A 14,290-nucleotide genomic window follows, 5' to 3' on the forward strand; every position below is an offset into this window, starting at 1 on the left:
CTCTCTCTCCCCGTCTCCCCCCACTCACAGGGCAGGCTGCCAGCTAGATCTCATCTTCTCTAGAGGCTGCTCCACTTCTATGCTCTCCATGACACCCCTGGACATCTCAGACCACCACTTCTCCCATCTCCTTCTCCCTTCCTCTACCCTCCCTCCCTCCCCACCCCACCACCCACTCCCTGTCACCTTCCACCATCTGCTCCGTCTCCCCCTCCACCTTGGCCTCCACTGCTCTCACTCTCTGAAGAGCCAGTATAATGTTTTATATTCATATTTGAAACACTAATATGATCGGCTCCGGCTTCGCCACGACCATCGCCATGATAAGTGGTTTCACAAATGGATGGATGGAAATAATAATATGTCAACAGAGCCAATTGTATTAATTGTCAAGCAAGCAAATGTTAGCAAGGCTGTCGATGCAGAAGTCCCTCCCAGCATTTGCTTCATGGATTTCTGTGGCTTATCTTAAGGCTGGAGAGGTCACATCATAGTGATTGATTGACAGTTGACATGGGATCGGACCTCTCCCAGTACATCAAAGGAAGCCATCTGGTTTCCACATCCCACACCTCCCCCCAGGAAGACAACCACAAAGATTACAAAGCCAGTAATCTGACCTCAAAGCAACACTTCTTGGAAGCATGTGACTGGACCCTGCCCACAGAACCACGTCATGTATTGTATAAAAGCTGTTAAATTTTGTTGTTCAGAGAGACTCCACTCCTTCCAGGCCGGGCATGTTAAATAAATACATTATCCTCTGTGCTTCAATACTTCAATTCTCTACTAGGTTCTTCACTCTCTTACCTTCCACTGACTGTTTTTCCCATCTATCTATTAACTGTGCTACCTCCTCTTTGTTCTCCTCTCTCACCTCCTTCCTTGATTCTCTCTGTCCTCTCACATCTCGTCCTGTCTGTCCCTCCCCTCCTCAGCCTTGGATCTCTTACGTCCTCCACTCAGCCCGATCCATTCTGTGTGCCGCTGAACAGAAATAGAAGAGGTCCAAACTACCAGCTGCCCTTGACCTCTACCGCTCTCTACTGTCCACATTCTCCTCCTTGCTCACCCCGCTGGCCAAGAATTCTTACTTCCAATCACTCATTGAATCCTTTGTCAATAACGCCTGCAAACTCTACTCCCTCTTCCCCCCTCCCCTTCCTCGTCTCTCTCTGCTGATGATTTTGTCTCCTTCTTCTCCTGCAATATCATAGACATCCGCAGCTCTTCAATAGTCCCCCCTCCTCTCCCAAACCCACGCAGTGTGCCTTGGACCCTCTCCCCACTTGCCTTCTTGAAGCAACTGCTCCTGATCTACTCCCCTTCATCTCTTCCCTCCTCAACTCCTCACTCCTCTCTGATTGATTCCCCTCTGCATTTAAACAAGCTGCTGTGATCCCACTCCTCAAGAAACCAAACCTTGACGCCACCTCTCCTCAGAACAACCGCCCCATGTCCCTACTTGTATTCCTCTCAAAGACCCTCGAGTGTGCTGTGCACCGTCAGCTTTCGGCATTTCTTTCCCATCACTCACTTATTGATCCAGCTTCTGCACAGCTCACTCCATGGAGACTGCTCTACTAGCAGTCACTGACTTCCTCAATTGTGCTCGGGTGGCCTCCCACTCCTCAGTCCTAAACCTCCTTGATCTCTCTGCAGTGTTTGTCATTCCAATCACTCCATCTTCCTCTCCTGCCTTGCTGACCTTTGAATCTCTGGAACTGCTCTAGCCTTGTTCTCCTCCTACCTCAACAACCGGACCTACCAAGTGGCATGGTGAGGTTCTTCGTCCACACCTCAACCTCTCCTCACAGGCGTACCCCAAGGCTCTGTCCTTGGCCCACTTCTGTTCTCTCTCTACACACGCTCCTTGGGCCCCTTCACATCCCATGGTTTCTTCTGCCATTTCTACACAGATGATGCCTAGATCTTCCTGTCTTTTCCCTCCTCTGACCCTCTCATCCCCTCTCGCATCTCTTCCTGTTTGTCTGCTATCTCCGCCTGGATGCACACACACCACACTTAAACTCAACCTCTTCAAATTGGATCTCCTCTTTTTTACCCCTCTTCCTCACCTTCTACTGATCTCTCCATCTCAATCCCCTTGGAATCTTTGACACTCTCTCCCTTTTCTTCCACTAAGAACCTAGGAGTCACCTTCCATCCTGTCCTCTCCTACACTCAGCACTTCACCACACTGACACGCACCTGCTGATTCTTCCTAAGCAACATACGCTGAATCCGACTCTTCTTCACCGACTACTCAACTAGCTGCTCGTCCAGTCCCTGGTCCTCTCCCGCCTGTACTACTGCAACTCCTTCCTGGCTGGGCTGCCTGCAACTACTACCCGCCCAGTCCAGTTCATCCAGAAGTCTGTGGCTCACCTGGTATTGTCCCTGCCATGATTCGCACACGCTACTCCACTGCTCCGCTCTCTCCACTGGCTCCCAAGACATTGACCCTCACCTACTGTTGCCTGGACCAGACTGTGCCGTACTACCTTCAGACACTCATCTCTCTGTACATCCCCTCCAGACCACTGCGGTCTTCCTGCACCAGAAGACTGACCTTGCATCTGTTCCACTCCCCTTTCTCCAGAGCCGGCTCCTTTTCATCCCTGGCCCCTAAGTGGTGGAATGACCTTCCAATTGAAGTCACGACTGCTGAGTACCAGACCTTCTTCAAGCTATTACTCAAGACGCATCTTTTCAGACTATGCTTGTAATTTAGTAGGTTATTCTCCTGTAAAATTGCACTTCTACAACGTTTTGTCATACTTCTTGCTTTGCATTACTAGTTCTCGTATTATTTTGATTTCCCCTATGCCCCCTCTCCCATACCTTGATGACTTCACATCTTGTCTGCACTTATGAGCTTTTACAACCTAGGATGTAGGACTTGTATTGTTTACTGTATATTTCCTATACACTTGTGTAAATTGGAATTTGTAAATTGCATCTTGTTTTGAATTGTACTGTATTTTTGCACTTTGTATTGCTCTAATATGTTGTAAGTCACCCTGGACAAATGCATCTGCTGAGAAATAAATAATAATAATAATAATAATAATAATAATAATAATAATAATAATAATATTATTATTATTATTATTATTATTATTATTATTATTATTATTATTATTAATAATAATAATAATTCACTAATTTATTGTAGGTGTTAATTCACTTCATCAGGTTTCCATTGGATTAGTCTCCTCTCACACATCCTCTCAGTCTGCAGTTGCCAGCAAGGTCTCAGCTCCATTCAGTGTGTTCTTCACAGCAGCTCTGATTCGCAGATTCGCAGAGGGGAAAAAGGACAGAAGAATGGAAACAGCCTCTCACCGAATGTGTCTTTAAAGGTGTAGAGAGGTGTGCTGTCCCTGGGGTCAGAGAATGACACCTCCCCCCTGTCATAGTCCAGCTGCACTCTGATCTTCTGGGGTTTCCTCTTCACAGTGAGTCGTGTCTCTGGTGAGGTCAGTGCTGTGTATTCCCCTCCAAACAGACCCATAGTCCAGAATCCTGCTGCTGGGCTCACACTGAAGTCTCCTTTCTTGTTGCAGGATTCGTTGCTTACACCCAAACACCAGGAAGATCCGTCCCCCACGTCAACATCCCAGCAGTGCATGCCTGAGCTGAACCCCTCAGAGCCCAGAACACACTCACACACATCAAACCTCTCTGGATTGTCAGGAAGCTGCTGTATCTCAGCTCTGTCTTTCACACTGGTTAGATCCTCAGACAGTGAGAGACGGGGGGATGCTGTATTGGGGTCTAGAGTCACAGGAGCTGAAAGAGAAAGAGAGAAAGCATTAGAAATCAACACTGAGCTTCACACAGACAATCACACGTGTCTTACATATGCTGTAATGGAAGTTCAAATAAATAAATACATCAATAAAAGATTAATGAAATAATACATGTAAAACATTGTAGCGTTAAGGGGGGGTATATTTTGATAGAACATTCTAGCTCTGAGCTGAAGCTCTGATCTAAAGAAGATTTAAGTTACCAGAATTCCTGAGCTCATCGACCCATAAACTGTTCTACATCAAAGTGGCAGTCTTGAGAGGATGGCATTGAGAATGGGCCAAATGGCTTGGAATCCCTGCTGTGAAAATGTCTGGGGAATATGGCGTGGAGGTCATAAAACTCTTTGAAGTAGGCGAGAGCCAAAATCCCGAAACAGAGCTACGAACCCAGGCCAACCGGCATTTCCAAAAGATGGCATGGATTGACATCAGTCATAAATCAAGCCTCCTCCAATAGGACACTGGGGGCTGAAAGCGAAGTCCACTCTCGCAAACTCAAGAACCTATCATCTATGATCTGACAGGCGTATAAAAGCTAGCGTATGGCATCTTTTGTTCTCTCTCTCACCCGAATCAGTAATCCGCTGCCACAGCTCAACTTGTAGCTCTGTTGCCAGAACCGAAACCGGAAACCAACTAAGTCTTTGCCGGCAACAGAAGAGTTAAACTGGGAGAAGGAACTTTTAAAGGACTTTATTAAGTAAGGAACTTTAGAAACTGCACTGCCCGCCTGTACCCACCTGATCAGTGGAGTGTATGCAGCTGGTCGACTGCAATACAAAAGTGTTCAGTCATTTAAATAGCTATTGAGTCTTAAAAAACTTGACCCTTGGAACAAACAGGGCCCTGCTTTCCTCAAAGACTTTGTCTTCAAGTAACTACGGTGGAACCCTGCTTACAAAGAAGAATTTTGTGCACAACCTTGGAGCCTTCAAACCAGTGGAAAATCTGTTTGGAAAAGACTCTACTTTCGCGAAACCCCAACTTCCAGGTGCATCGACTGAGTGGAAGTTCTTGGACAAAGCCAAACCGGACTGCCTTTGTTCCAAACAACACGGACCTCGTGCCGTGTGCTTTTATTTGAGCCCGAAGACAGAGAGGCCTCTCTGTGACGAAGTTCAGATATGTTCAACAGTTTGGAGTTTATTATTCATGACATTTGAGAAATCAATTAGAAATGTTATTCTGTGAGTCATAAACTTTAGGATGTGTAATATAATTTAGTATTTTCTTAAATATAAATGTGTGCTGCATTAAACTGTTTTGTTTGACAATTTTAGAAATAAAAATCAGGTTGCAGATCTCCCTAAACTAGTAGACGGGCTACTGGCCAAAGCCAGGGGGAATCCACTGGTCATGGTACACATTGGAACCAATGACATAGGAAAAGGTAGGACAGAGGTTCTGCAAGACAAATTTAAAGAGTTAGGAACAAAACTAAAGAGCAGAACCTCCACAGTAGTTTTCTCTGAAATACTTCCGGTACCACATGCCAGGCCAGGGAGACAGGCAGAGATTAGAAAGTTTAACACGTGGTTGAAAGCTTGGTGTAGGGAAGAGGGGTTTAGGTTTATGGAGCATTGGTCTTTCTTCTGGGATAGATGGGACCTGTACAAACCGGACGGTCTACATCTAAAGAGAAGGGGGGCTAATGCATTGGGAGAGCATATGTGCAGTGAAATTGAGAATCATTTAAACTAGGAACCAGGGGGGCAGGGAGCTCTGACAATGTGAGATGTTCCACCAAGGAAAGAAAACCAAGGGAAACTGCCAGTAGGAAAGTCCTGAAATGTTTGTACCTCAATGCCAGAAGTATAAGGAACAAGATGTTAGACTTGGAAGCCACAGTGCTGGCGTGTGACTATGATGTTGTAGGAGTGACAGAAACATGGCTTACAGAAAATGATGGGGATGAATACAAGTTGGAAGGATACACACAGTTTAGGAGAGACAGGCAAAATCAAAGAGGGGGTGGGGTAGCATTATATGTGAAAAATGACATTGAGGCAGAAGAACTTGTATTAGATCCCAGTAACAGAACAGAATCTTTGTGGGTCAAACTTTTGAACAAGAGATCTGGAGGATTAGCGGTAGGGGTGTGTTACAGGCCACCAAACTCAGATATTCAGAAAGATGCTGCATTGTACAGTGTAATCAGGACTGCATGTAGCAAGGATGTGGCTGTTATAATGGGGGATTTCAATTTCCCAAACATAGACTGGGAAAGCCCAGTGGGGACTACAGAAGCAGAAATAGAAATGGTTGAGATGGTAAATGACTGCTTTCTAACTCAATTTGTCAGGGAACCAACCAGAGAGAGAGCATGTATTGACTTGATCTTTTCAAATGACCAAGATAGAGTCAGGGGGACACTAGTTAGAGAACCAATGGCAAATTGTGATCACAATATGGTTAGCTTTGAGGCATTCCTTCAAAAAACAAGGTCCAAGTCTAAAACAATGGTCTACAATTTTAGAAAAGCAAACCATGAAGGTATGAGACGGCACTTAGAAGAGGTAAACTGGAGCCCATTGGATACAGAGTCAGTTGAAAATGGATGGGTATATTTTAAGAATATACTACTTGAGGCTCAGGAGCAATTTGTACCAAAACTTAGCAAATTGAGGAACAAAAAACACTAGCCAAAATGGTTTAATAGAGGTATGCAAAAAAAAATAAAGAGGAAGAAAATGTTGTATAGCGTATACAAAAGGGATGGTGATGAGACAAAATACATAGAATATGTTGAGCTGCAAAGAGATCTTAAGAAAGGGATCAGGAAAGCAAAGAGGGAAATAGAAAGAAACATAGCTCTTGGAGCTAAAACTAATATAAAGAGCTTTTTTCAATATTACAACAGCAAGCGGTCAATAAAGGAGGAAGTGAAACAGATAAAGGGCAAAAATGGAGGTATCTTGGAAAACAAACAAGATGTGGCAAATGTTCTAAATGAGTATTTCACAGAGGTTTTTACAAAAAAAAAACAGATGACATGCCACAGGTTGACAATCAGTCCAGTCAAACCCTAGGAGAGATCAGGATAAATGAGGAGGAGGTACTAAAGGGACTAGCAGAATTAAAAACAAACAAATCACCTGGGCCAGATGGGATATTTCCAACATTACTTAAAGAAATGAGGGAAATTATTTATAGGCCGCTAACTCAATTATTCCAAATGACACTTAGAACAGGGGATGTGCCAACTGACTGGAAGACAGCAAGTGTCAAACCAATCCACAAGAAAGGGGACAAAACTGAGCCAGGAAATTACAGACCAATCAGTCTCACCTGCATCACCTGTAAAAATAGAAAATAGAAGAGCATCTCAATGAAAACCATATTCTTGGAGAATAACATGGGTTTAGATGAGGCAGATCATATCTTACTAACTTACTAAAATTTTTTGAACATGCAACTGCAGCTGTAGATCATGTGAAAGCATATGATATGATATACTTAGATTTCCAAAAAGCTTTGGATAAGGTTCCACACCAAAGACTGATCCTCAAATTGGAAGCTGTAGGCATTCAGGGTAATGTAAGTAGATGGATTATGACCTGGTTGATGTCTAGGAAACAGAGGGTGTCGATTAGAGGAGTCGCTTCTAACTGGAGTGAGGTTGTAGTTCCACAGGGATCAGTACTAGGGCCTGTGCTTTTTCTAATCTATATTAATGATCTGGACTCTGGGATAGTTAGCAAACTTGTCACATTATCAGATGATACTAAAATAGGTGACTCAGCAGATACAATCTCGGCAGCACAGGCTTTTCCAAGGGACTTAGATAATATTCAGACGAAATTCAATGTGGACAAGTGCAAGGTATTACATGCAGATAATAAAAATGTCCACTATAATTACACTATGGGAGGAATAGAACCAGATGAAGTAATGCATGAGAAAGACCTAGGAGTCTATGTGGACTCCTCACTTTCTCCATCCAAACATTGTGTGAAGCAATAAAAAAGGCAAACAGAGTGTTAGGGTATATTGTCAAAAGTGTAGAATTTAAAACAAGGGAAGTGATGTTCAGACTGTACAATGCACTAGTTAGAGCTCATTTTGTGTAACGTTTTGAGTGTTATCATATGCGATTCCATGTTTTTTGATTTGGTCACGGAAGTGATTTGTATTTGATTTGTTGATCTTGAGTGAATTTTAATTATTTTTTCCCTTTTTGTATAATTAGTGTAGTGCTACATTTTATCTTTGTTTTTAATAAATTTGAGAATTGATATCTTTGGAATTGGTGTCTGCAATTGAGTTCTACAAGATTCTAGGATTCTTGAAAAGGTGATACTTAAATTCACTTCTTTAACTGAAATTTATGAGTGTACCTTACGCTACAACATCTTCATAGAAATAGTACATTAAAATACATTTCTGGTATTGTTGAAGAATTGCATGACTTCCCCTGTGTGTCTGTGTAATCAAGGTCACTGTCTCACGGTCTTACTGTGCCATAGTTCAACCCTGATACCTAGAAGAACAGGGTCTGATAAGAACCAGACATGTGGGCCTGTAATCTTTCTCTCCTGTCTGGTCTGCATGAAATGCCTGTAACTTGTAACTTCTTTGAGACTCTGTGCTGAGACTGCCTTGGTGTTAGACTTTTATCTGGCAAAATGCTGCTCAGTGTTGCTCCTGTATTGTGAAAGTCTGTAAATCCCCCTCCCCCCTTGTGGCCCTGCCCCCAGTACTCACTGTAGTGAACAATCCCCAGCATCTTCTCCCACACTCTGTACTTCAGAGAGCCCAGGTGCTGGGCAACATCTATCAGCGCTCCTGAAACCCCCTCTGGATCCTGCACTGCGCACTGGGCTCTGCAATAATATTCAGGAGTCAGGGCTGCTGTGGCTCTGGATTCAATACAATAGAAAAGAGGAAGACGGGCTGGAGTTCATATACCTGCTCTTTGTCTTCTTGTAGTTCTGGAAAACAACAACATGACCGGTTACTAAATATTAGAACATAAGAACATAAGAAAGTTTACAAACGAGAGGAGGCCATTCGACCCATCATGCTAGTTTGGTGTCCATTAATATCTAAGTGATCCAAGGATCCTATCCAGTCTATTTTTAAATGTTACCAAACTTTCAGTTTCTACCACATCGCTGGGTAGTTTATTCCAGATTGTGACAACTCTCTGTGTAAAGAAGTGTCTCCTGTTTTCCGTTTTGAATGCCTTGAAGCCCAATTTCCATTTGTGTCCCTGGGTGCATGTGTCCCTGCTGATCTGGAAAAGCTCCTCTGGTTTGATGTGGTCGATGCCCTTCATGATGTTGAAGACTTGGATCAAGTCCCCACGTAGTCTCCTCTGTTCCAGGTGAAAAGGTTCAGGTCCTCAGTCTCTCAGTAGGACTTTCCCTTCAGACCTGGAATAAGTCTGGTTGCTCCTCTGAACTGCCTCTAGAGCAGCGATATCTTTCTTGAAGTGTGGAGCCCAGAACTGTCCACAGTATCCAGATGAGCTCTAACTAGTGCATTGTACAGTCTGAACATCACTGCCCTTGTTCTCAATTCTACACTTTTGACAATATACCCTAACATTGTGTTTGCCTTTTTTATATTTTTTATATATATTGACACACAAACACTGACATGAGTCTTTGAATGTGATTGAGCAGTGATGTCAGTCTGCATTCAGAAGACTATTGTCACAGAGTAAACAGTCCTCACCTGCAGAAATGATATGTCTTCAGCGCCCATCTCCTGCTCTAGGGCTCTGATTGTGTCTGAAAGAGATGATATCTTTCTTGTCAAGTTCTCAATCTTCTCCTTCATCATGCCACTCTTCTTCTCCTCTTCCTCCCTCAGTGCAGCTATCCTGGCTGCCTCTTCATCTCGTAAAAACTGGTGAAGTTTCTCAAACTCCTCCTTTATCTGCCTCTCTGTCTGCTGGGCCTGGGTCTGCAATGGAAAACATAGAGAGCACTTTGATTATGTCAGTGTGTCATCTTTAGACAGGTTTATTGTGGCAGGATTACCTTAATGTGTTCTGCGGTTTGATCACAGGTTGTTTTCACTTTATTGAAGGCTTTCAGCTTCTTCTGCAGGGGCTTCAGTGCAGTCTTGAATTCCTCCTGGAATGAAATGACAGAGTTGACACTACTGGAGAAACACACTGACAACAGGCTGCCGTACCAACACAGACAATACAAAAGCACCTGCACAGAGAGAGGGTAATGAAAGAGAAAATTGAAAATACATAACAGTGCCAACATAAATACAATTAACCTGTGTATAACTTAACAATGATTTGAAGTGGATAAACAATTTCAGTTTGTGAAGAAACCCTTTTAAAGGACGAAAATGGCAGCGCAGGAGTTGTGTTGCAAATGGAAAATAAGTATTTTTTCAGGCCAGCCCAGAAGAACAACAGAGCGAACGCGAATCAGTCTCGTGCTCAACCAGCTTTCTTACAGTTCTCTTCCGGGTTTTACATTTTATACAGCAGTAAACAAAAGGTGAATAATGTCCAATCAGCAGAGGGCAGTGTCCCGGATGTGCATGTGGATTGGCTCAGCCCTCGCTTCTCTACTTCCTCTTCTTCCTTTGGAGTGTAGAGTTACGAAGCAGCGGGGGTGACGTCACTGTTTCCTCCGCAAAGCATTCTGGGATGCGCAAAGGACTGTGGGGGAGAGAGTGGTTCGACGTGTTTTGCACGTGGAACTAGACAAAGAGAAAAGAGGCTGTGCAGGAGGAGGAAGAGTTGTTCCACGTGTTTTACAAATGGAACCAGAAAAGTGGGTGTGCAGGGGGAGAGAGACAGACAGACAGAACTATACAACAACATTTTACATATTCCATTCGAATAAATATATATACATATTCATATACATTTTAATATTTATGCAGAGCTGTCATTTATTGTATTTTAATGTGACCTCATCTCTTTCTTCTTAATGGTTCTTTCTCTTCATTAAAATCACTTAATTAATTTGGAATGTAGCTGGTGATACAAGTAGAAACTCCATGAATACACACTGCAGTAATAAACCAGAGAGGGTGTGCCCCCATGTGATCCAGTGTCCCAGTGTTTCCATCACCTGCGGCTCCCTGACTAACCCAGATATCTTTAAATCCTAATCCGGACTCTAGGACAGAACTCGCTGTAACAGGTTTAACATAAAACACAGACTGGATTATCTTAGTGCTCAACTGCACACAACTGTGTAAGAACTGGAATATAAACTGTGTGGAAAACTACAAGATTATTATTTCAGAAGAGTGAATAAATGTAGATTAAAAGCATTAAATGTAAATATGTCAAACTTCAATTTGCTGAAGAAGACATGGCACACACTAAAATGAGGAAAACTGCTTTCATCGTTAAATTAGTCAAATACATTAGGTGCCCTTGTGAATAGTCGAGAGGCCTGAAGAGATCTTATCCGATGTGTTAAACTATATTGAGCGTCTCAGTACAGGGCTCTACGAACAGTGTATTATTACACAGACACACAATAAGAGGACTGACAGCTCATTAAACCAATGAAAAACTATTTTTAATACAGTGATCTTACCTTCCGATCCAGCACAGCCTCCTCTGTGGGACAGAACTTATGATTCTTATGTTTTCTTGAAGTGAGACAATCAACACAGAGCAGCTCTTGATCCTCCAGACAGAAGAGCTTCAGTGTCTCTCTGTGCAGACTGCAGAGCGCTGCACTCCCTGCTGGGGGTCTCTGACTTCTCTCCTTTAAGAAGGACTCACACAGATTCTTTAAAACACGGTTGATGGGAGGACTGTCCTTAGAAGACCTTCTCCTGCACACTGGACATTCCCGAGAGCCCTTCTGTGCCCAGTACTGCTCCAGACAGGCTTTACAGAAGCTGTGGCTGCATGTCAGTATTACAGGATCCTTGTAGATGTCATAGCACACAGGACAGGAGAGATCCTCTTCCATTTCAGAAGGTCTTGCTGCCATTTCTCCACAGAGCTCCAGCCCGTCCTGCTCTCAGTAATGACTTCTGATCCCAGTCTGAGATTTACTTTCACTTTCACCAACTTCTTTTTGTACTGGAGGGTAAAATGACCTGCCGTTCAAATAATCACAGCCAGTATATATTTAGATTTGTCTTCTTTCAATTAGACCATTTGCAATTCTGTTTTCAAAGAGTTTTATATACTTGAACACGCAGAACAGAACTAAGACTAATAAATGTCAGCGAAGAAATCAAAGTCCACATTGCCTCTTCCTGATGGGCTCACCTGAGGTTTAGAGCTACAGCTTCCTGTGGCCGAATCTCAGGAGGAAGTGAGTGGAGACAAAGTACAGAGTCCAACTATGCTTTGCATCCTTCCTCCTGATTGTGTCTATAAACCCATTTTTGCTCTAGTTCATTAATTAATTTTAAAATCAGTACACAGAGGATTACACTTTTCTGAACATGCCACGTTTATTAATTTATAGAATTTAAAGAACAGGTTTGAAAAATAATTGTAGTTTTACTACACTAAAGCTTTGCCAGGGAGTCCTTCTCAGAGCTCAATGACTGCCTCTTGAGCAGAGCATGTGTGACACCAGTGAGGAAGCAAGTAGGCAGAGGAGATCAAAATCTCATTAAGTAGTCACAGCAGTGAGATCTCCCCACACTCACTGGGCTCCAAACCTCACTGAAATCAGGGAGACAGGGGGCGTCACCACTGAACCAGAGCACCCACACAATAAATCCACTGCTATAGCCATTATGAACACTGCTAGGCAATAAGCCCCTCATCTTTCTCATGACCACAAGGAGGAACTCTTCATATGGAGTAAACTTCTACTCACAAATCAATAGATTTACATCATGTCGAGCTCACTGGTCACATTTAAAAGGCTTGAGAAATTATATTTTGTTGCTTTGATTTTCTTACCAATATCCCCAATCCCCTCTATCTCAGCTCCCACTGTCACACTGCCCAGTCCCCCAGGCACCAGGCCAGCAACAGATAACACTATTGAGCAGCAAACCAGGGATGCCCTAGATGAGCCGACCTCATAGAGCCCTGATAGAGCTCAGCCAATCCTGGACCTCAAATGGAAACTTCTGATCAATCAGCGAAGGTACAGCCTGGCAGGATCTGCACACTGTTTGACTCACACTGCCCTCCAGGGGAAGGTCATGTCAGTTGAAATAAAAATACATATTTGTGCAATTGTACATGATTTTGTGAGTATAGTTTGGTTTTACATGAATATAACATACATATCAAATAACTCTGTGGTTGAATGAAAAAAACATCAATCCAGGGCCTCCCAACCCCCTTAAACAGAAGTATTTACAAGTTGCCAAAGACAGAGACAGGAGAGTACAGGTGAGATGCAGCCATCTTGTTGTTTGACTAGTTTCAGTTTAAGTTTGCCTTAATTGAAGTTGGAATTATCTGTAGTTTGCCTAAATTGAAGTCAATTCAGTTCAGCCGCTGAGCTGGTGAAAGTAAATAGGTTGTAGATAGGAGATTTAGTCAAGGACTAGCAGGAATTTTGTTGCCCCAGGTGGGGCCAGTTAGCTGTGGATTGGGGGCAGGTGGACAAAAGCTACTTAAAGCAACTGTTGAGAAAGAGCTAATCTTCCCAGCTCCTCGCTTTTGCCACGTTCAGCTTCGCCAGTCATACCTGGCGCTTCATGCTTGGCAAGAAATGTGGCCATTGCCTGTCTGCTTCTTTCGTTTACTTTTCCTCTCTGTCCCCTGGCTTTTCTTTGTTGAGCCCCTGATTTTTGCCTTTGCTGAGGCACTTTGCCTCGCTGGTCAGTCCCGCTTCACAGGAGCTGCTCGATGCACAGCGCGTGTTCCGCACCTCTGACTGGACAAGTGCTGCGACCGCACCATTTTCACAATAATGGGGGATGGGGTATCACATGACAAGTTGAAATGTGTTTTAATGATAACAATACATTTATTTATCATGTAAATACATATACATTCTATATTCAGTGATATAAGTCAGTATGTAAATTGTTGTACTTGATCCCATTTAAGGGTCAACCATAGACATTTGCATGGGCCCCCCTGGGCCTTTGACCCCCCCTGACGGCGGGCCTGGCTGTACATATGCTGCACACCACATCAGCTGAGCAAAGATGGGCATGCCAGCATTATCGCTCAGGTGAACCCCGTCAGCGCACCACAGATCTGAGTTCCAAGCAGGGAAGTGTTCCACAGTGGAGAGGACCCGAAAGGTATCAACAAGAAATCATGAGGAATCGAACTGCCTATTTATTTTGTGGTAAAATAATAGAGAAATGCATGCCCGTAGACGGGGGTTCGGGTAGTTCGAACGACCCCCGCCCCCCTCACTGCCAAAGGTCCAGAATTTAAGTCAGTTTTTTTTATGTTCATTAATATCATCCTTTACAGGAGTATTACATGCGCAGCAACCGAGGTTATGCACTCATAGCAAAATCTGTGAGGCCAACGACATCCACCTGGATAGTGAGTATGGAGCGAAAAGAGCAGGCAGCAGCGTCATTGTCGCAGAATA

General features: G+C 43.5%; 1 protein-coding gene across 1 annotated transcript; it reads right to left on the reverse strand.

The window, feature by feature from the left end:
* Positions 1-1,810: 1,810 nt before the first annotated feature.
* LOC136752546 (zinc-binding protein A33) lies at positions 1,811-11,976 on the reverse strand. Its single transcript, XM_066707963.1, has 6 exons — positions 11,345-11,976; positions 9,806-9,901; positions 9,498-9,728; positions 8,727-8,749; positions 8,523-8,641; positions 1,811-3,795 (listed from the first exon to the last, which is right to left on the reverse strand). The coding sequence occupies exons 1-6, from the start codon at positions 11,747-11,749 to the stop codon at positions 3,281-3,283; spliced, it is 1,389 nt and encodes a 462-aa protein (XP_066564060.1). The 5' UTR covers positions 11,750-11,976; the 3' UTR covers positions 1,811-3,280.
* Between the last annotated feature and the right edge of the window lie 2,314 nt (positions 11,977-14,290).

Source organism: Amia ocellicauda, chromosome 7 (assembly GCF_036373705.1).
Source record: "Amia ocellicauda isolate fAmiCal2 chromosome 7, fAmiCal2.hap1, whole genome shotgun sequence".
Lineage (NCBI taxonomy): Eukaryota > Metazoa > Chordata > Actinopteri > Amiiformes > Amiidae > Amia > Amia ocellicauda.

Excerpts from the sequence above, each read along its gene's own strand:
- LOC136752546 (XM_066707963.1), bottom strand. The coding sequence starts at position 11,749 with ATGGCAGCAAGACCTTCTGAAATGGAAGAGGATCTCTCCTGTCCTGTG. Across the intron at positions 9,902-11,344 it reads AGGCTGTGCTGGATCGGAAG|GAGGAATTCAAGACTGCACT; the intron begins GTAAGATCACTG and ends ATTTCATTCCAG. Across the intron at positions 9,729-9,805 it reads AAACCGCAGAACACATTAAG|ACCCAGGCCCAGCAGACAGA; the intron begins GTAATCCTGCCA and ends TTTCCATTGCAG.